Source organism: Anopheles cruzii, chromosome X, assembly GCF_943734635.1.
Source record: "Anopheles cruzii chromosome X, idAnoCruzAS_RS32_06, whole genome shotgun sequence".
NCBI classification, from domain to species: domain Eukaryota; kingdom Metazoa; phylum Arthropoda; class Insecta; order Diptera; family Culicidae; genus Anopheles; species Anopheles cruzii.
The window spans coordinates 9,749,822-9,771,968 of NC_069143.1; the positions used below are offsets into that span (position 1 = coordinate 9,749,822).

The following is a 22,147-nucleotide window of genomic DNA, read 5'->3' on the forward strand; positions in this document are numbered from 1 at the left end:
TTTTGACCATCCAATCCACATGTTCGCATGTTCATGTTCTCGGTCGCTCGAAGATACTAGCCCGACGCGCTCCGGACGAGCTGCTTAGGGGAGGGTGGGGCATTCGATGCCTTCGAATGTCCCTAGTGCTCTTACCCTAGAAGCCGCAGCCGTTACACCATATCGGCTATCATAGCCACTCAACGCAGCAGCCACCGGTCGAAAACGAAGAAACGGGCCACTCCGGGAACTGGTTGGCGAAGTGCGCCAGGCTAGAAACTTAACTTCGCTGCACGTTTGAGTATTATATGTGTATTGTATAAATAAAGAAGTGGCCCACTTTGCAGACTCTTCACGAAGCGTTCCCTAATCATCACTTCCGGTGCACTGCTACTGGTTTAAAAGCTATAGTATACACACACACACACACAACTTGGTGGCTCTGGCATGGACCTTCGCTTCGGGTCCTACGTATCGGGTCCTACACCCGCCTATGGCTTCGCCTCTACGCCCGGCTACCCGGTAGACCAAACATTGCGAAAGCTTACGGGGATGGGGGTGGTTGTAGATGATGCGGCGGCGGCGCTGACGAGGGTTTCTGAGGTCCTGTTTTCTCTCTCTTTCTCTCTTTCTCTCTCTCTCTCTCTCTCTCTCTCTCTCTCTCTCTCTCTCTCTCTCTCTCTCTCTCTCTCTCGTTCTCTGTCTCTTTCTCTGTTGCATTTTTTTTTCTAAACTGAGGCTTCATCGATCACAGATATAACGCGACTGTTGAGGAAACCGACCTGCTGGCTCGGGCGCCACTTGCTGTTCAGTCTGCAGTGCTGCTGTGCCGGGATAAGACACCCGCCGCCCACCAACGACTTCCCTGCCCAGGGCTTATCCACATTCAGCCCCGCACCGTTGCCCACGGTGCCCGGCTTGTTGGGGGCGCTGGCCGTGCTGCTCATCTCGCCGTCCCCGTTGGCCATCGTGACGTACTGCTGCTGGAAATGGTGATTATGGGGGTGGTACAGGGGGTGCACAGACTTGTCGCACCATGTGCCGGGCTCGCAGAGACCCGCCTCCGACAGTGCGGGGTCCCGCGAACCCGTGGGGGAGGGCGTCACCACGAGGACGCACTCGGCGGCACAGTCGGGGTGATGCGCGTACGGAGCCACATCGGGCGTGAGCGTCAAGAGACCGGCGGCGGCGGCGGCGGCCGCGGCCGCGGCCGAAGAATCAGCTGCCGTCCCGCCAGCCAGGTGGCCCGCCAGCAGGGCCTTCGTCTTGGAGAGCGACAGCCGGCGGCCGCGCTTGTCGAGCAGGATAGGAACTTCCGCGCTGAGGTTGTTCTCGAACTCGCTGAGCATGAGATAGTTTTCCACCTGCGCCCGCGCGAGAGAGAGAGAGCTGGCGTTAGAGCTTAGAGGGGGTAAGTGTGCAGGCGGGGCGGGGTGTGGTATGGCTTGCCTTGTTGCAGGAGGTAATGCAGTCGCCAACGTAGTCGAGATCGTCGAGCAGATTGTCCGGGAGGTCCATGTCGGCGATGCCCTCCTCGGAGATGCAGGTCAGCTCGGGCTTGTCGAGCCCGTTGATCGGCTCGACGATGCCATCGCTGAGCGGCGGTATCAGCAGCTCGGGCCCGATCATCATGGCCGTGTTGCCGGTAATTATGCCCGGCTCGTTGTCCGGCTCCTGCGAGAACGATAGCTTCCGGCGCTGCGGGCAGCTCTCCGACACGCACAGGTGGCGCGTTCCGTTCGCCCTACAAAAGACGGCAGAGAGAGAAATTCATAGAGATTCATCCGATACAACGAGCACTAGGCCCCGGCCCCGTACCTGGTGTGTTTGTGGCGAGACACCGAGCGCCGGTGCAGGTCGATCAGAAACATCATCACGCTGCCGACGATGGCGCAGCCCGAGCTGAAGTAGTACCCGGCCGCCCCGGAGCCGGTCTCGTTCATGTAGCCGGACAGCGGCACACCGAGCGCGATCGGGATGGCCTGCGAGAACTGGACGAAGCCCCAGGCGCGGGCAAAGTTGCGGGCGCGCACCTTCTCGTACGTGTACATCTTGAGCGAGTAGTGGTAGCCGCCGCAGAAGATGCCGTAAATCCAGACGAACAGCACGTAACCGTGGTAGTTGCCCTGGACGGCCGTCAGCGCCAGGATGCACACGCCGCACATGAAGATGGCCGTCTGGCAGAGGTACTGCCGCGCGATCCGGCACTCGACGCTGTTGCGCACCACCAGCACGCCGAACGCCGAGCACCCGAGCGTCCAGGCGAGGCCGAGGTAGATTTGCAGGATCATCACCTTGTCGCCGATGCCATCCTTCTGGATCTCGTGCGCCAGATAGAAGATCGGTGTGTTGATACCGAACGCTCTGCAAGGAGATAAGTTTTTTGTTTTGAAACATGTGTCTGACAGCTACTGTCATTACGCATCTAAAGCAGTATAGGTTTTATTTTGTTATTTTGTAAATAACACCATTTTTGGGCATCTGAAAATCGGTCGAGTTTTGTTTCTGCGCGGGAAGTACTTCTTCATTACTTCAATACGAAGAAAAGTGCTACCAAAAGTCATCAGATTACCATCACCAGGGAATGCCATGAAAATGATTAGAAAAATGTCTTATTGGTTTCCACATGAGATAAATGAAATTGAAATTGAAAAAAGGATGCATTTAAAGCATTCAAAAATGGATCACTGATTAGATCGCTTCTAAAGGTGATGAATTGTATCGACACGGAATCCGGGAATTACGTTAAAGATGGGAGAAACTAGTAGTTAATGACGGCCACACTTGTGGCAGGGCAGGGCGTTGCTGTTAACAGGTTGCCCCCAACGGGTACTCTACACCTACCCGATCCCGGTGGATGCCAGCAGGATGCGTACGGTTTTGCTTCGCAGCGTGCTAAAGTCAAAGAACGGGGGCCGGTCGTCGTGCTTGTTCTTGTCCTTGATCTTGCGCTTCTGGTTCTTGAGGTGCAGGATCGCGCGCCGCTGCGGATGGTACAGGGAGGCCGACCGGTAGCAGGTGCCGAGGATGAACGTGATGAAGACGGTGCCGGTGACGGCCTGCAGGCCCAGCCGCCACCCGATCGTGTCGATCGCCGACTGAATGAACGCGGACATCACGGCGATGCCCAGCCCGCTGCCGGCCACTATGAAGATCTCGACCAGCTCGCGCCGCTTCTTGAAGTACTGTGCCACCATCAGCGTGGAGCAATCGCGCGTCATCCCAACGCCGATACCGACGACCGTACCTGAGTAGGGAACATAGCAATCGGAACGGATCAGTACTTGAGAGTGGTTCACTACGAGCCCGCCCACCGCCTACCGTAACTGAAGAACAGCTGGTGGAACTGCGAGGCGAACGAGGTAAAGAGGCACCCGAGTGCCGTCACCAGACCACCGATAACGGCCGTCAGGCGCGTTGATTTCCGCTTGCACACCGCAATCGTGATGGGCGAAATGAAGAGGGCCACCGCCGTCGAGAGCGCTCCCAGCCATCCTGTTTCGGGAAGAGAAGAAAGCAAGGGAGCACAGAACGGAGTTAGTTCCATGGCGTTCCATAAGCCTGTAGCTTGCTGCGATGGAAGTTTGACGAGAAAATGGCGTGCTGGGTCGGAATGGGTAGGATTTGTGGAAGTGTATAATCATTATTTGACAACCATTTGCCGATGTAGATAACCGTCGAGGTATCGGTCCCGTGTCGGGTCAGGATTATCGCTCAGGTCCCAGGTCCGCCTTTTGCCGAGGCTACCATTTTGCTCCTGCAAACCTCTTCTACAACTGCAGATTGCATAGTAGGTTTGTTGTGGAGCATCCAGCATCCCCAATCCCGTGTGCAGGAGTTAGCCAGAGAAGCTTGATGACGGTGATAACGGCGCAATCCAAGGAAGGGTTGTAAACACTTCGCCCTACAACCGGATCCGGATGCATCCGTGGAATGGGAGTTTAATGGCAGTTGAGATGTTCGAGCAGCGATAGGATAGTGTGAATTTACGATAGTTGGAGTTCGAGTTTGGGAATGGGAAAATCCCTGAGCGACCCGGTGGTGGGAGTTTTCCGACCGTTTGACGCTGGATTATGATAATTATACGGCCGTCGGCCGTCGTCCGGTGCATCGTAGCACCAAAGAATTGATGACCGTCTGCCATACGCCCAACGACACCGACAGGGTGCACCTGCAACTGGAGAGCTCGCCGTGGAACTCTAATTTCGTCCGAAAAGAAGTCGGATGCTGTCGGCTAGCTGCCTCTAGGGACAACCAAGTCTGGCGTCAGTGTCGGAGCTGAAGCGACCGAGAAGCAACGCATAATTCATTCTAGCGATTCGTGCTCATCCCTGTGCGCGCGATAAGGTCGGAGCGATACCACCGCAGTTCACCGCAACACCGCAATTCATTCCCCCAAACTCGAACGTCACATCGTCTGGTCCAGAGGGCGCCCATGACGGGACGACTTGCCGGTTTTCGGGTTTCGGGCGCAAGTACGACGCGATATTTCATGTTGGAAGAGCATTTAACTCCCTTCATGCCGCAGTCCTCCGTACGCTAATATACCCACCGTACACGCCACCGGACTGGACCATAAATAACATGGACCAATAAATCGCGCACACCCTTCACACGCCATGAGAGCTGTCAGGCGGCAGCGACGGGCCAACCGGAGGAGGGGAACTCCACTGTCGCCAGAGCGAGGGTGCCGACCCTGGCTACACCCAGCACTACACTGGGATTCAATATGGGATACGCGTTGCTCTCTGGTGACGTCAGGCGGCGCGCAGAGCTCTCGGCACCTCGGCTCACCTGTGAGTGCGATGGAGTCGACCCGATAGACTCGACCGGCCACCAGTATTAGCACCCCGACGGCCGTCTGCAGGCCGTGCGTCAGGACGCAAACCGCCACCCCGACGGTCACAATGATCCAGCCCCAGCCGCCCTCCGGGTAGTAGTGCTGCTTGATGGTGCCGATGCTGGTGTTTGACATTCGGCTCGACGCCCGCTGCTGCTGCTGCTGCTGGTGATGGTGGTGGTGGTGGTGGTGGAGGTGATGATGAAGCTGCTGATGATGGGGCTCGAGATGGTGGTATGGGTGTGCCTCGGTGCACTGCAGGTGCGGTTGCTGTCCAGGGTCGTGGTGAACCGGGTTGTGATCCTGGTCCGCTCGGCCGACCTCGCAGCCTTCTACGCCTGCTTCGTCCTGGCGGTCAGTGATCAGATCCTGGCCACCGCCGTTGCGTTTGGGCCGGACGTCCTCATCGCGGCTGAGGCGACGGGGAGCTCCCATTTCCTGAGCTGTCAATGCCTTCGCCAGTGCCTCCAGTTCGGTCATGGGTTCGCCGGGAGCAACCACACCAGCCGATGCAGCAGTAGTAGCAACCGGCCTTCCGCCAACCGCCGGCGGTGTGATCGGTTCGTCGAACACGAGCGAATGGGCATCGGCACTGGTCGCCACCCCGGAGTCCTCGTAGTTGCCATAGACCGACTCATTCGAAAACAGGATCCGCATCTTCACACACACACGCACACACTACGGGGGCTACGTGTTCCAAATGTGTAAGATTTTTTAGAGGCTATGGTTCCCCGGCTTCCAGTACGCAGCCAACTTTGCTGCGTTCGGTCGAAGCGCTACGCTGTCGCCCCATGTCCCACACGAAATAGACGAGCGCTACGCTGTCGCCGCACACGAAATAGACGAAGAACTGAACTGACAGGCCTACGAACAATCTATTCTACCACTCCCTCTCTCTTTCGCGCTCTCTCTCTCCCCCTGTCAAACAGTACAAGTCCACAGACTCATTCCAAGACTGGATAACAGTTCCAATCAGGTTTGGTCTGTAGGTCCTGTAGTAGCTTCAACATGGACTACTGGATCTGGACCAGATCTCCACAAAGGCTCCCTCTTCACTGCAGGAGCATCTTGATCCGGAGCAGCTGTTGACCGTCGTCAGTGCTGTCACCGTCGACGTCGTCTGCAAAAAATCACCCCAGGACGGGCCCTTCCGATCGTCGTTGGCCAACGGTAGCTCGGCCTCAGATGGTGGCATGTGTCCGTGGCTTTGTGCCGATTTTTACAACACCACTACACCACTTCTGCCTTCGGTAACAACGACTCCGGGGTATTCTATTTCGGAACGTGCCGCGCCGCGACGAATCCGCCGCGACAGTTAGTGGAAGGAAACGAACATTGGAAAAAAAAGGAAACGTTAACCGAACCGCGCTGGTTCCGAACGATCTCTGATGCACGCACTCAGATTGTTTGATTTATTTCACCGCGCGTTCTCCAGAAGATTTCGACGCGACGCGGCACCAATTAAAATAATAATAATATTAATAATAACAACAGTAATAGATTACTAGTAAGTAGTAATTTTACGTAAGTTAAATACTAGTAACTCTGTGCGTCGGTTAAAACCTCCGGTAGATTCCTTTGAATAACATCGGTTAAAACCCTGCAATTATGACAAACAACCGCAACCAGCGCTTATCGTTTGAGGTCGCCTAAGAAACCTTATCTAGGGACAGCGCAAATTGCCCAATCGTCCAATAAACTTTGCTTTCGAAGTTGATGAAAAATTTGGGTTTTTCTAGCCATCAAAACAAATGACAGAACATTCAGCAACTAGTCTTTGAGATATTGTTTGAGTGGCTTACAGGGATATCGTCAACAGCCTGTAAGACTGAGGCATCGCTGGCGATTCAACTCGACCGAGAAATGTGAAGTACTTCAATTCTCAACTCTCTAACTATTTCCATTTTGCAGACGAACGAGCGCCAACCTTTCCTCCTATCCGGAACCGAAGGAATCCCGAGGGTAAAGAGAAGAAAACAAAAACAGACACCAAAATGGAAGTAAAAGTTGCAAATAAGTTTTTGGCCGGCCGATGGATGTTCCGCACTTCTCTACCGGGTGTGCGGAGCCGGGACGAGACGCGCGCGCGCTCGGAAGCACCCGGAAAACTGGGATGTTTTCGAGTCGAACCGTGTCGTACATCTAGAACGAGAGCCTCAGTAGCTCGAAGAAGACAGACAGGGTGTCCAGATTGCAAGTGGGCCCCCCGCCGAGAGGAATGAAAACATAGCGGTCCGGTGAACTTTCGGCTTTCGAATTGGAATGCAGCGAGAAGTCTTCTGGGAACTTCTGGCTTCGAAAAGAGAGTTGTTTCGATAAATAGCAAGCCAGACGTGGAGTTTGAAGTCCCAGATTGCGATAGGTTAGCGCTGGCCATCGGCCAACGCATCGCTACAACGCGGTTTGCTTAGCCTTAGCCGCTTGTGGTCAGTGGACCAACACACCGGAAGCAGCACCGAGCCGGAGTCGGAGAGCATCCGTATCCGTTTGATGGAGGACTGGACTTCTAGCAATGTGATCCACTTAGTGAATCACATTAGCCTCAGAACAACGATCAAACAAAGCCATGGCCATGATCTGTTCCCAAATGTCCCGCGACACAACCCCTCTCAAAGCAGGGAAGCAGACAAGGCACTAATTACACGGAAAAACTGATTCACGCGATCATCACAGGCGCGCGCGCGGTCCCGTGGAACTTTCGTGGAGAAGACAGCAGCCCCCGCGCACGTCGAACGCTCTGGACTGGCACACCGTCGGTATGCAACTGACAGCCGCGGCCACGGCCGCGACTTGACGACGATGTCGGCGGCTCTCGCATACCGACCGAAACTCCAGCATCCACGGCATCCGAGAGCCGAGCGCTACGTGGGGCCGCCGTCCATGGCCGTTCGGCCGCAAACCCGAAACCCGCTGTCGGGAGTCGGGAGCTATGCTCTTTCTCCTCCCACCTGCTCCTGCCCCCTGGGGGAGATCCAAGGGCAGGCATCCCGGGCAGTCGCAGCGCAGTGCATTGAATAAACATTATTTCCACTTCCACTGTGTTGGTGAATGAAAGTGAAATCACAACCCGAGTCGGGGCCGGACCGAACCGAGCCGAGCCGAGTCTCCCCGGCCTCTGGTTGGGGAACCACTTTCGTTTTTATCTTCTTTCGGGGGCTGATTTATGTGTATACAATGGGACCGATTCGTTCTAGGCAAGGCGCCCGCAGAGAGCGTCGTGAGAGATGCGTTCCGAATAAGAGCGGTTGTTGAAACTGTTTACGCAGCATAGCTAGGAATGTGCGTGTGTGTGTGTGTGTGTGGTTGTTTACTTTTTCGGTGTTGGACGCTACGTTGATCGCACTTGAAACGATGAACCGTTCTAAGTGCGTAAGAAAGCTCACGATTGCCAAACAAACAGTGTTTTGCTACATCAACACGACACACGCACGCAACTGACGTTTGGTGCACGATCTGGGCTGTGACAGATCGCACACCACACGCTGATCGCTGACGGACCATGTTGGGAGACACCTCAGGAAAACCTCAGCGAACCAATGTTGCAGAGACTCGGAAGTACCAGGCTACCAAGTACCAGTTCAATTAGTTTTGCGGTTGCGATAAGAAAAACCCCATTTTTGTGGTTTGATGTACTCGTTTATTATTCAGAATAAGGTCTCCCTGAACATCGATACACCGCGCGTTTCGGACGAGGTTCCAAATTGTGAAATCCATTCCCTAAAGTAAGTACTTTGTGGAAAAGCTACAAAATTCGCTTCCACAGCTGCTAAGACCTCATCATTTGATAGAAAACGCTTTCCACGCAAGAATTTGTTTTATGAGGTCCCGAAACAGATAGAAGTCGCTGATCCGGTCAATTCTGGTGAATACGGTGGATGCTCCAACAATACGAACTTCAGTTCATGGATTTTTGCAGTTGTCAAAATGCTCTAGTGACACAATTTCGCACTCCCAAAAATGGATTCTGTGACACGTCGATACTAACTGGTTTGTAAACAAAGATTTGAATTGACAGATGAAAATTCGGGCTAGTAGCAGCGCCCTCAGCAGCAAAATATGTTGAACAACCCAGTAAACAGTTAGGTCAAAGTCTAGCGCCATCCGGAAAAGTCCAGCGTTGGAAAAGTTTTAAGCAAATGACAGTCGTATTCAGGAAGGCAGAGACATGTTTGGACCGGCGTTACTCGGTAACAGCAACGTATCTGGATTTGTTTGTCCGGTCACTTTCGTTAGGACACTCACACACAGACGATTGTGGAAACCCGTCATCGGAACACCAGCAGCTTCATCCTTCCCAGTAGAGCCTGCGTATATCAGGTGTCTTAGGCAGTTCCCAGTCGGACCTCTGCTGCTGGCTTCCGGCAGAGCGTCAGCTTTCGTTCTCATGTCGTAGGCCGCAAGATGGCTGAGATCGTACGGCGGCAGCGTGGCGGGTTGTGGAGAAGAAGCAAAACACACACACAGCCATACACGCGAGCGCTTCCCCCCCACAGCCAATTCGTAGGATGCCGGGTGCCGCCAAAGAACTTTGCCCCAATTTGAGTTTTTGACACGCGCAGGCGATCGAAAAAAAGATTGGTCGGTTCAGCGCGTTACAAATGGAAAGGAAATGGCGCCAAAAAAAAAACCGAAAGACAAACGTCGAATACGAAGTTCACTCCCGACACCCAACCTCCAACCACAGAGTACGTGTCCCAAAAAGGCGGGATGAAAAACGCGTTTCCGGATGCGGTCACACCGAGCGCACACAAGCACCACATACTCGCCCCGCCATCCCAGGTCAGCGTCCCAGAAGCATCGCCGACCATCGGGCCCTGGAGCCGTCCTGGTCCTGGTCCGGACAATGAACGGTAACACACCCGGCATCGTCCGGCAATCGTTTTCCTCGAAAACTCGAACTGGGTGGGTGGTCGGGGTGCCTAGGCGGGTTTCGTAGCGTAGCGTTGGGCGAAAATGGCGCAAATCCCCGCCACAGTTTGGCTGTCCTTCGTCAGGTCACAGTTTCCAGCACTTGAAGCGGTTCGGTTCGTTGCAGCGCACGCCGTAAAACAGATATTTCCTAATCCCCCCCCCCCCCCCCGCCTCCGGTGGATGGGCAAAGGGAGCAGTGGCAATGGCCGAGGGCCAATGGCAGCGCTTGGACTACAAATGAGGGCGATGCGACGAAAGAAACATCGAATCGCTCATCGATTCGATGTTTCTGGACGTGCTCTGGATGATGGACGGCGTGCCGAACGGGCGATCGAAAGTATTCGGACACAAGCGGTTCCTGGGGCAGGAAGTCGGACGTGTTGGTGTTGGCTAAAGTGCCCTCAAGTTTGACACGTACTGTGATCCGTAGTTTTGATTGGGTTTTCCTAACCAAAGTTGTCCTAAAACAAGCTTCTTTCCAAAAGTTGAACCTACCGAATTATGGAGCATTTCTCTGTAGAAACTGGCTATCGTATGAAGTGTTGTTGCGTACTTCGGGCGAACTGACCACTGGCCAAACACTTCCGACCGCCGGTGCGAGTGGTGAGAAAGAACGAACCCAATAATAGCGTATACGGGATGTGTAATAGGATTTGATCAAATTTGTTCCGCAATATTATCTCCCTGGTCAACACTTGAGGCTACTAAGGACACGCGGTCCATGCAGCGTTTCGATGCCATCGAGGCTCAAAAGAATTCGCCAAAAAAGTTGGCGGAAACCCTGACACTTCAAACCCTGCGTCTTTTAACGACCATTCCCGCACGACGATTAACTCCGGCGGCTTAAATCTTAAGTGACACGCACATGGCCCCTGGGGTTATGCTTCGCTCACACCGCACTCAGGTATCATATATCACTCCGAGCTGGCTGCTCTAGCCGACCCCCACTTCCTAACCACCCGCCGCCCACTAAGCGGGTGATCCTAGCTTTGTATCTACGAAGTTGCGATGCAAAACATCCCATTTTATTTATGAAGCAATTCATTATGTTCCGACGTAAGCGCCTTTTAGCGCCGAGGTGGGTGGGGTAGTATTAGGATGGCGTGGGGGAAGGTGAGGTCAGGGAGGGGGGGGGGCGACCGAAGGTAACACTCGGTGTACCGAATTAGAAACTTTCATTCGACACGGAAACCATCCTGTATTTCCTTGCGTCCACGAAGTCACCGCATTCTTGTGGAGCGTTTGCTAGCTAATCTGTATAAATAACAGTGAAATACCAGTGTGTGTGTGTGCGTCTAACTTTCATAATGCGTCATCAAAATAATTAAACAAAAAAAATGGTTGTTCACGGGGCTCGGGATAGGTATCGGCACCATCCGAACCGTTCCGATCGGTCGTTCCGCTTCGTTTGATGTGCTCCATTCCGAACCGGTAATGTGGAGGTAATGTGTGCAAATGTTAATGTGTGCAAATGGTAATGGTGTGTAATCACCCAATTATCTTCTGCCGAACTACCGGCCGCGGTGGCAGGGGGCTGTCATTGTTCATGCAAATGTGGCGCCCGCTCGTAATGCTTCGGCCGCCGTTTATTCTAATGTTCAGCACACCTATGGGACAGGACCGGACCGGCGTTGGCCCCACGCATTCCGTGGGTGTTTCTAGAAACTTTCGATCCCGTCAGTACGTCGGCAAACTAAAAACGCTTGACACACCTGTAGTTCAGCGAGAGAGAGAGCTGATAGAGTTCCTGGCGCCAAGAACCAAGAATGTGCATATATTTTAACAACCGAAGCGCCCAAGAATTGAACTAATATGTCGATATTTTCTGTAGCTCATCGAAAGAAGCTGCGGATGGGGGTCTTTTGCGTCACTACGCCCACTGGACCCCTCGCGTCAAGCTTCGGTTTCAATGAATTTTAATGTTAACCACGCACCGTGGCACGCATACCTCCCCCGAGAACACAAGACGTTACCTTCATTCAGGTCCCGAGTAAGGTAACACCGCCGGCACACCGCCGGCAGGTGTGCGGGGGGGTTTGGGAGGCCGAAGCAAGCATCCCTTTTTGGGGACTGGGGCTTTTATCCGGGATAATTTAATTAGTTGACTACTGATGGGTAGCCACTGGCACGGGTTTTAAACCGGTCCACAGGCTGCAGGACGGAGGCGCCCGCCAGATCGAGCCATCCCAATCTCGATTGGGTATTCGTTAGCCTTTTTTAGCGTACCTACGAGGTACTCTGCGCGTGTAGCTCAGCGCTGGTGAAGATTGGAAGAGGTGATGCGTTGCCCACATTGCCCAGCGACGTTTTTTTATAGGATTTTGTTGTGCTTCCTGTGCTAGTGATTGCCCCGGTTGATAAGGCGGTCGGTAAAGTTTGTAAAAACACACCGTTACAGAAAGCGACAGAGATTAAGATTCTTCCTGATGCAAGCCAACAATACCGCTCGGCCGGATACGCAGAAGACCGTTGTGCTTCCTCGTTAAGGACAGATTGCTGAAGGAGCACTCTGGGCTCCGCTCCAGCCACAGACACACACTCACCTGCAGCCACGGTTACATGGGGAAAGAAGTTGGCAGTCTGCAGCAGCAGCACACCCGCCGACAGCTGCAGCCCGTGGGCGATGCAGTGGATGACGATGCCGATGTAGGTGACGAGCCAGCCCCAGCCGCCTTCCGGGTAGTAGTGCTGCTTCAGCGTGATCAGCTGCCGCAGGTCGGCCACCAGCCGTGCCCCGTACGGAATCTTCAGGTCCGGCTGTCGGTAGCGGTGGTGGTGGTGGTAATGGTGATGATGGTGGTGCCGGTGTCGCCTCGTCCACGACCCGTCCGAACCGTAGCCGAAGTTGTTCAGCCCACTGCACGAACCGCTCGCACTCAGCGCCACGCCGGAGTCTTCGCGCGAGCTCAGCAACTGCGGCAGCGAGTGGGACCGCTGCAGCGCCAGCGGGCGCATCGGATCGTTGTACGAGAACGACATACTTATCGCTGGCTGTGGCTCAACACAAATGTCTTACGCTCAACACCGTGACATCCAATCCACGTTGGCTAGCCAACTACGTAGGACTCCGGACCAGGCGCGCGCCCAGTCGCGGATCCAGCACTCTGAGTTTCGTCCGTCGCTTCGCCCTATCGTTGCTGGATCGTTTGGATCATTTGAGTGATCCCGCGTACCAGCGTGGCCGGCACCGACATTCCTCCTAGCGTCAGAGCGCTTGAACGCGCCCCATCACTGCGAATAGCGATGCGTACGAGAGATGTGACTTACGTGACTATGGAGATTTTGACCACTCGAAAGAGAGCGAGAGAGGGAACGGGGGGGGGGGGGGCCCACAGACAGCTGGTCCAATTATTCGATAGAATAGAACTAGAACACTAGTACAAGGTTTTTACACGAGTTCCTTCGCTCCCGAAGCCACGACACTCTAAGCGAAATTCTAGTGGAACTCCTGACGTAGTCATCGTCGCCATCACCTCAAAGGTCAGCAGGGGGTCTAGAAAAGATCTGAGTCGTGGCGAAAAAATGGCTTTGAAAACGATTCTCCCCCCTCGAGACCCGAGACCAAATCAGCGTCCAAAGTGATAGGTTTCACTGGCCAAACGCGACGCGAGAAGGAGTTCTTTCGTTCGGCAGAGCGTTCGACCGGCGCGCATCTTCGACGGACACACACACACACACTCGCGCGCTGACAGGTTGATTGACACGTGTTGATTGATGAGGGCATTTTCTTTCCCGGACGGTTTCGGGCTGGCGATCGGTTTTTCCCGGTCCCCGGCGCGCTTAATTGGTGACGACAAGGAGACTGCCTACGTTAGGGGATCAAGGAGGAACAGAGGCGGGGACGACGAAGAGGGAGGCCAGAGACAAAGCCTTCCCCCCAACCGAGAGCGAGTCGAGCCAATTAGTTGGAAACTGATCTAGGGGTGCCGGTATTGGGAACGAACATCATCGGCCACTCATGGTCCTGGACCAAAGAAACAAGACCCAGGCCATCACGTATCACTTACATGCGGCAAGTGCGGATGTACTGGGGCGTTCGTGAGCCCAAAGAGACCAGATTCCAGATGGACTGTCCAAATTGCGAATCAATAGCACGCTCAGGAACCTCATTAGTCGTGGGCCAATAGGCCAATTCTTACGCGTCTAGTCTAGTATAGTAGTTGCATCTGTGCGATTGGGCCAGAAGAACCAGCCAGAAGATGAGCAACGCAACACCAGGGTCCGAACGACATAGGGTGTACCTAGGCCTAAACGGACCTTTTTCGGACGTAGTCCGTCCAACGCTGGCTGAAGTAGCTGGAGGTATCCGGTCCCTGTCTTGCCAGTGCTGGGCTGACCGAATCATAGCCACAAATCCTCCGTATCCTCCCCATCCCAGAGTGAGAGATTGATTCGCGCGATCCTTGCGGATCACTGTAACAGTGCCCCCCAACTTTGATGTCGGGCAATTCACAAAACTGCGCGCCCGCTCACACGCACGCGCACACATAAACCTCCAGCCCAGAGAAACCAGTTTTTTGCACTTGACTCTTTTTTTTCCCCCAGCGCGCGTTTTCTGTTACTTTCGCATCGGCCACATAGCCACGAGCCGTTCCGGTTCGGACCCACCTCCCAGGTCCCGATGTTGTGGATTTTTCTTGGCTTGTCTTCATCCTTCGACTCACAACCCGACGGTTCGAGCCTTCTCTTGATCTCGTCCGTCCGGCGGAGCTTTTCGCTTTCACTTGGCCCGCGGTTCGCCCGCAAAGCCCGCTCTCCCCCCTTCTCTCTCCCGCTTTCCCTCTCGCTCTCTCTCTCTCTCTCTGTTTCGGCGGCTGCCAAAAGCCTCTCCGCCGTTGCTTGCCACGAACCTCGGAGGGCGACAGGGCGACAGGTTTCTCTCTCTCTCTCTCTCTCTCTCTCTCTCTCTGACAGACAGGCGTAAAGATCTGGTGTGGACACTTACAACGAAGGGGCAAATATCGTGCGTCGACCTGGCATTCCACCAAATGGCAAAAACCAACGCACGCACGCACGCACGCACGAACGCACATTTATCAACACGCTCCGAAGCCAACCACCAGACCAGACCGTCTCGAACACGTCCTTCGACACCAGTCCTTCGAGAGTCCGCTTCTCACCCACGGCACGGTTCTGGTTGTTTTTCATCGAACACACACACACACGCTGGACGTTTGTGTTACGTCAAATGTCAACAACAAATGCCCGGAGGGGCAAAACAAACTCCCGGAATCGTCGCGAGCAACCGACGACGACGACGACGACAATGACCTCATCCGAAGACGACGCATCGCGTACTGGATGGCGGTGTCGTGTGGCACAACGGCGACGGCCGCCCGTTCGCTCGGATAAACCACCAGGAACCCCACCTCCGTCGCTCCGACGCTCGCACACATCGACACAGTGTATTCCGTTCTCTTCGGACCGACGATGACGGCCTGGCGGTGGCGGCGGCTCCAAAAATAATCGTCGCCCTCCGCGAGAAGCGCACGGCCACGCACGCACGAACGCAGCTGATTGAGAAAAGCATCCAGCATCCCCCCCCCACCCACACACACACACCAGCACGGGTAAAAGTGATCGTACAGACGAAGAAGTTGTGCGGGACGGACTTTTCGTCTCTAACTCAAAGGCACCAGCACGACGGCCATTGCCGGTCGGGACATAGCGTCAGAAAGCAGAATGCAACTCTAAGCATTTCACTTCACCTTTCGATCATTTGTCGGTCCACCTGGTGGAACTTATCCGCGCCTGCAACAGAGACCATGTTCATATCTCTGTTGCTTACTGTAACGTTGTGTTTTTCATGGGTCACAAAACATGCTAGTTGTAGTTGGTGTTTATATACAAGGTGTTCCATCACGATCCAATTATTTCAATGTTAACTAACTCCGCTATTTGTCAGTCGATTTTGACAAATGAACAAGATTTTTTTTGGTGTATAGAATGCCGTTTATTGATAATTTACTCAGAATACAATATCGATCAAATGACCGCCTCCATTAGCGGCCACAAAAAGTGGCCCTTTTTTGGGTATTTTTAATTGTATTTGACAACATTTAGGCAATAGACAACGTAACAGCAGCAATTTTCGCTGTGATGTTAGCTTTCAGTTCTTCAATAGGGTTCGGTTGGCTGACATAAACATTACTCTTCAAATAGCGTCACAGAAAGAAGTCAGAAGAAAATGGGCAACGTGCGCGATTCATACTAAATCTCTGCCTCTGCTTCATTCAGCTCTGGAATCCTGTGTAGCATCCGGACGCCTCGCGACGGATATCCTAGTCTGGGGTCATATCGACCCTACTCCTCCTCCAAAACACGTATCCTCGTCGTGCAGAGCGCGCAACAGCTGTTTTCCGAGTACCCACGCTTGGCTATGGCCCTCGCGGATGTGCTGAAATCTTCGCGGAATCCTCTGGAAAATCCTCGTGGGATGCCGAAATCTCACCAGAAGATGGGTGAGTACCAACTGGACTGGTAGGTGGACCATCCCAGGGATGAGCGTGGAGCAATTCCGGTGCGAAATAAAGGATGTGTGCGCTGCGCTGACTGGGAAAGTTTTGGCGGAAAGCTGTCCAAACACACACACAGGCAAGAAGCAGTGTGAAGCCTCCCAAAAGCGTCGAAAGCGTCAAAAGCGTTCGGACGCACTCAACGCGACGCAGTCTTGGAGAGTGTGGAGCTTGCCCAGAAGCTCATCGATGGAGAGCCAAAAATGATGTGCCGAGAAATGGGACGAACGACCGTTCGAAGAGCGAGCATTGGTTTTACTCTTCTGGTAGGGTGCCGTGATACCGAGAAGCAATTTCGTTTTGTTTCGCTAAAGAACATTAACATACAACATACCGTTCAAAGTGCCAACGGGCAATTGCTACCTACAGTGTTACGATGCGGCCATAAAGTTCCAAGACTAAAGCCCTCAGTACTTTTATGTTAAACCACTATTGTTCCACTATTCGATTTCCCTTAGGATGCAGTTCGAATCGAACAATTACAATTTACAACTTTTCATTAGATATTTTTCCGATTTTCATTACTAGGATTCTGAAACTTAGACCAACGAAACATATCCGCTTGAGGGGCTGACATACATTGATCAATCTTTTGGTCTTCCGACTCCTATCATTAGTACTTCTTCGGGGTTCACACAGGCAGCTATCGCTCGAAACATTCAAACGTTTGTTATAATCTGCCGTCTCTTGACGGCATTGTCAGGCTAGTTCAAATTCTCATCAAAAACAATACATCAAAACCTAGTGTTCCAGCGAAGTGATTGTGACCGACCTCCGGTGCAGCTATATTAATTAAATTATGTCTGTATCTGTGGTTCACTGAAAGGTAGCAATTTTAGCGATGCACGATGCTACGCTGGAAAATGTGACCTCATAATGGGCAGAGATGTGCGCGGCACATTGAGGTCGCTGCACTGGAAAGGCGCGATGACGGCGTGTCCCACTTTTCGCGGTTTGCACACCGAAACAGATTGACCACCGGCAAAGTTCCCGAGCATGGAAAATAGGCGGAGCGCTGGAATCCGAAAGCGGCTCCATTTGCGACCCTAGGCCCTAGTAATTGAGGGGCCCATTGCCTCAGTTTTGGGTCTCGCAGCAGCGTCGACCAGCGCGTGGTTCGAGATTTTATCGCTCCAGCATCAATTGCATAAGTTTCTTCTCTTTTTTGCTCTCCCCTGGTCAGCAAATGCCAATCCACGCGAATAGCGTAGGCCGAATCCGTTGCACTAGGGAGATTAATTGGGAAAATTCCGCTACAAGTTGGTGTATGGGTTAATAAGTCCTCAAGCTCCGGCGACGTCCTTTTTACTAACTCCACGCGATTAAAAAAAAAACTATCCCTAAACTATTTATATTATTCTAGTATTTTCACGCACGTTTGTTATCTCATCACTAACTACGAACCTTTTTATTTGGCTACTTCCATCAGCTACTAGCTGTCTTTGTTGATTTTTAAAAGAGGTTAAAAAGGTTAAGAGGTTTGGTCCTCACAAAGAACTGATTATCGAAACAGACGCCAGAAGAAGATAAATCGTTTGTTCGAAGAAGATAAGTCGTCGAGTTGTTTGAGTCGCAAACGAACAAATCGCTTAAAAATGATCTTATGACCAACGTATTATTTAAAGAAAAAAAAATCGAATTCAACCCAGTCGCTGCTCCGCGAAACATTTCACGGTACGCGAGCGTACAAGTTGGTTCCCATATCCGCCACGGGGAGCGCTACTATCGGAGTTCTAAATCCAAAATTTGCTACTGTTTGCCAGAGGGCGCTGGCGACAGAAGTTTCTATAATTCGAGTTGCTGCTCGATTAGCCGTGTTTTTCACCATTTTTGTCCAAAGTACTACAAACCGCAGTGACGTACTAGGTAGCTTTGAATAATAAATTATAAGGCATATTTCTAATGATAAATGATAAGAATGCGTATGCTAAGGCGGTTAAGCGGTGGTCCCCTTTATCTTGCATTGCAAAACATCCTGAGCGATAAGAAGCTGCAATCCAAAGAAGATTGTGAACATAGGCTTCTAGAGTTTTTGGTCAATAAGAACCAAGAGAGGCATATTGAAATTACCTGTAAAATGGCAACAACATATAAGGATAACAAAACCCGAAACAACATATAAGTCCCGAAACATCTTAAATAAAGCTTTGAATTCCAGCGCAAATCTAATCTGTTTTCTGTCTTCGCCCAACCAACCAGTAACATCTTTTCGAAACTGGAAAAGCCCCAGCCAATTGCCAGAAGCTTGCTTACACCACGTCGATGGGCACCGCAGCATAACTCACGGATTTCGGTGCACCAAAGCCGCCTCAGCCTAACGGGGGACTGAACTGATATATACAATTGCGCGCGCCCGCTCACCCCGGGTGGCACGCAAAGTTATGAGCCCTTATGAGCGTACCACCTCCTTATGCGGGGCGCTCGGCTCGGCGTTGGCCCATCATTGGCGTGGTTTGTCAGCTTTGACCCGATTGCTGTGCGGTCACGATATAAATCTTGAACGATTAAACCTTATTTCGCGCGCTCCCCGTTCTACGGTTAGCTTGGCGCCCAAACCGCGGGGTGGGGGTTGTCGGTGGCGAAAGTTGGCTCCCGGGCAGCCCGGGCAGAAAAATGACATTCCATTCAACAACAAAGCATGCTCGTCCCGCTCATTTACATGAGGCCCGTTTCATTTGCGGCTTCCGCTCGAGGGAGGGGTGCGACGCGATCTTTTGCGGGCGATCTGTTGAATGACGATCCTGGCGGCCCTGGCTGCCCGGGTGGAAAGTGAATCCGTTGGTCCACAAGCGGAAGGATGGGTATCACTATCGTTCGCACTCGCGAGAACCGAACGCCGACAAGGAGGTTGCGCGAAAAGGGATGTGCATTGATTATTTAATTGCACAATTACACGCCCATCACGTAATCATTTGTATTCCTTCTTCATACATCCTACCACCGAGCCCGGTTTCGATAGGCCGGGGCGAAAACGGACCCGCACACACGCCCGTTAAATAGGGTGTTATAACCGTAATCTGATGCGAATTCATGCGATCGAAAGAGAGCGGGGGAAAGACGGAATGAGAGAGTGGAGTGGTGCCGTTTTTGTGTGCGCGTCTTTGGCATTCACGTCCAGGCACGGCAAGCCTGCAACAGCTGAAATTAAGCCGCCTGGTTGGGGCGCCTAAAGTTAGGCAGTCAGGATTGTCCATGACCGCCTGTTACTTTTACCGGGCTGCCTTTTGGCAGTGAGAGAGAGATCCTTTACTGCCACAACCCCACGATGCCAAAGGTCCCGTGCGTTGATGTCAGCTGTTGACAGTTTAATTGCCAAACAAAAAACGGCCACTCTCTGCACCTCTGTGGAGGTGATTTGGTGATCGAAGGTAATTGAATATCGCGTCGTCGTCGTACGGGGAGATACCGTGACCGAGGTGCCATTCACCCGTGTTGCGGTTTCGTTGCGTCCTGCCTGACGTCCGGGGGTTGATGGCCGAAGCAGCAGGTAAGCTTCGGGCCATCGGCGTTTCGGGACCGCGTGTGTGTGTTTCCGTTCTCCGTCGCCGAGGTCGCCAGCGTCGACACATGATGACGGTGGCACCAAACACCTTGTTTTTGTTTGTCGGCCTGGGCTGCCTCATCTGGGCGGTAATGCGCGGGCAGAAGGACCCCCAAATCAGTGTCTCTGTCGGGCTGTCTATTTTGCCAACTTTTGCGCGTAGACTGCGGGCTCCAAGTACAAGGCCGCGGTGGCAAGAAAACAAAAAAAAAACGAAAGACTGTGTATTAAATGCGGCACGTTGTGGCCGCACATCTTAATGACATCTTATAAATTAAAAGATCCACTAACGAGATTACGGCGGGCGGGAAGCCGGGCGGACGGAGCGAGGAGCGAGAGCTAAAGCCTGGCAGATCGGGCAGGAAAGGCTAGTGGAAGGGAATGTTTTTCGCTTCATTTGTGACGCGCGCGCCCGAGTGAAAGGTCCTGCCCGGGGGAAGTTCATGTTAAACGATGTGGTGAAAACGCTACATACCTGTGGAGCACGAGGATCAGCACGAGGTGACAGAGGTCGTTAGTTAGAGAACGAACCAAACGTATTACGAATTCCCGAAGGATGCCACGGGAATGTGGATGCACTTTGGCGACCGAAGCTGAAGCAACTGCTTCGGTGTCGCCAACTTTGATGCTGTTTACGACTTTGGTGTCGTCCGGACTTGAGACGCCAGTCAAGGTCCGGTGGCTAGGTCCTAAGAGCCCTAAGCTGACCGTTTTTTTTTGTGATGCGCTGTGATGACTTCTCAACTCCCGAGACCTAATGATTTTGGCAGTCGAAGTCGACGCGCGGTGGCGTGATTATGGCCGCACCATGCATTAGGCCGAATGCCTCCCTCACGTGGTACCAATTAGAAGCTAATTTTTGTGACCGCGCGAGCGCGACGTAGCTCTCGATATGGAAAGTTTAATGGTGGCGTACGCGCGCCCCAAAAGAAATCGCCGGCCGTCCGCGTCCACCCGAATTAGGATAACGACCGTGACCGCGTACTTCGTTTTTAAATTACCGAGGCCGCGAAGCGAAGGTGATGTGGACGCAACGGCGGCGGCGGTGGCACAGGCGGTGTCGTAGGCTGCAAATGGACCACCCGAAAAAAAAATGCAAATGTGCTCGGGCGCGAATAAAGCAGGCAGCAGGAAGGGATCAAAAAGGAGAAAAGACCGAGCGAGCGAGAGAACGAGAGAGAGAGAGAGTGCGCTGAAAATGAAATAATTTTATGACAAATAGTATCACATAAAAACCTACTGGGCCTATTAACAACCCCACGTCCCTCCGCCGCCGCCGCCGCCGCTTAAGGGCCCTGGGCGGGCACCTCATTGACACGGCGCCACCACCACCACAACCATTTGTCACTGTCAGTATCTAGGGTGCGATAGAAAAACTCCTCCAAAAAGGGTGTCCTCTTTTCAGCGAAGCCCCTGAAGCCTGTCCGATCATGTCCGCGCTGAGTGCTACGCGTGCAGATGTGATGGAGGGCGGCTGTTGGACTTGGTGGCGAACTTCGGAGTTCGCTGGGAACAGGAGCACATGCCGCGTAATCGTTGTGTCGCCCAATCGAGTTACTTTGGTTGTTACCGAACTCTACATCTATCCAAGGCCAGTGGCCGGACTCAGCAATCGAGTCGCCAGTGATAGGCCAGTGATAGGTTCAGCCACTGTTCGAACTGTAATTCTTCATTCGAAGTTCGGAGTAGTTCGGAGCAGTTATTAAGAATTTATTGCTCTATCAGAGCGGCATATTGGCTGGCGCGAATAGTTGTTGTGTGGAAAAGAATGTGGACATGGTGAAAGCTGTTAAGAATTGCATGACATTTTACTCATTATTGGCCTTTTGAAGAAGACAAAGTTAGTAAAACGATGTTTGTTTCGAACACGACAAAAGCCACCTTTTTTTTTCTTAGGCTCTGGACTTTTCAGCCCATGTGCTGGACCACAGGTTACCTTGCTGAGCGTTTGGCAAATTAGAGTGATGGACGAAATTATGGTGCAAAATGACAAATGTCAAACGAATACTCGTGAAACCATTAGAAGTTGTGGACGGTACCAAGTTATTCACCTACGACCTGAAACACGCCTATGCCCTGTCACGGTGACTTCAGGTCCGAGCTCTCGAATCATTGCCGTGCCACGCCTTGTTAGTGCGTGCGAGCGTCCTCTTAGGACTCAAGTGTTAGACACACACACACACACCTCCACATCCGTTGTCATCGTTATCGTTGATTTATCCGATCCGCGAGACCGCAAGGACAACTGTAGCCGGGGAGCTGGAGATATAGGACGTAGCCCTCTCCGGTCGACGGTCGACACTTCTGTAGTAGCAGTTTAATGTCGGATGTCACCTAACGACTCTATGTGAAGTTCGAACG

General features: G+C 52.8%; 1 protein-coding gene across 1 annotated transcript; it reads right to left on the minus strand.

Moving 5' to 3' along the window:
* Window positions 1–707: 707 nt before the first annotated feature.
* On the minus strand, window positions 708–12,709 carry LOC128267246 (monocarboxylate transporter 2-like). The gene is made up of 6 exons (XM_053004052.1): window positions 12,274–12,709; window positions 3,301–3,474; window positions 2,824–3,226; window positions 1,798–2,343; window positions 1,429–1,723; window positions 708–1,343 (listed from the first exon to the last, which is right to left on the minus strand). Exons 1-6 carry the CDS (start codon window positions 12,707–12,709, stop codon window positions 708–710), a joined length of 2,490 nt encoding a protein of 829 aa, XP_052860012.1.
* Between the last annotated feature and the right edge of the window lie 9,438 nt (window positions 12,710–22,147).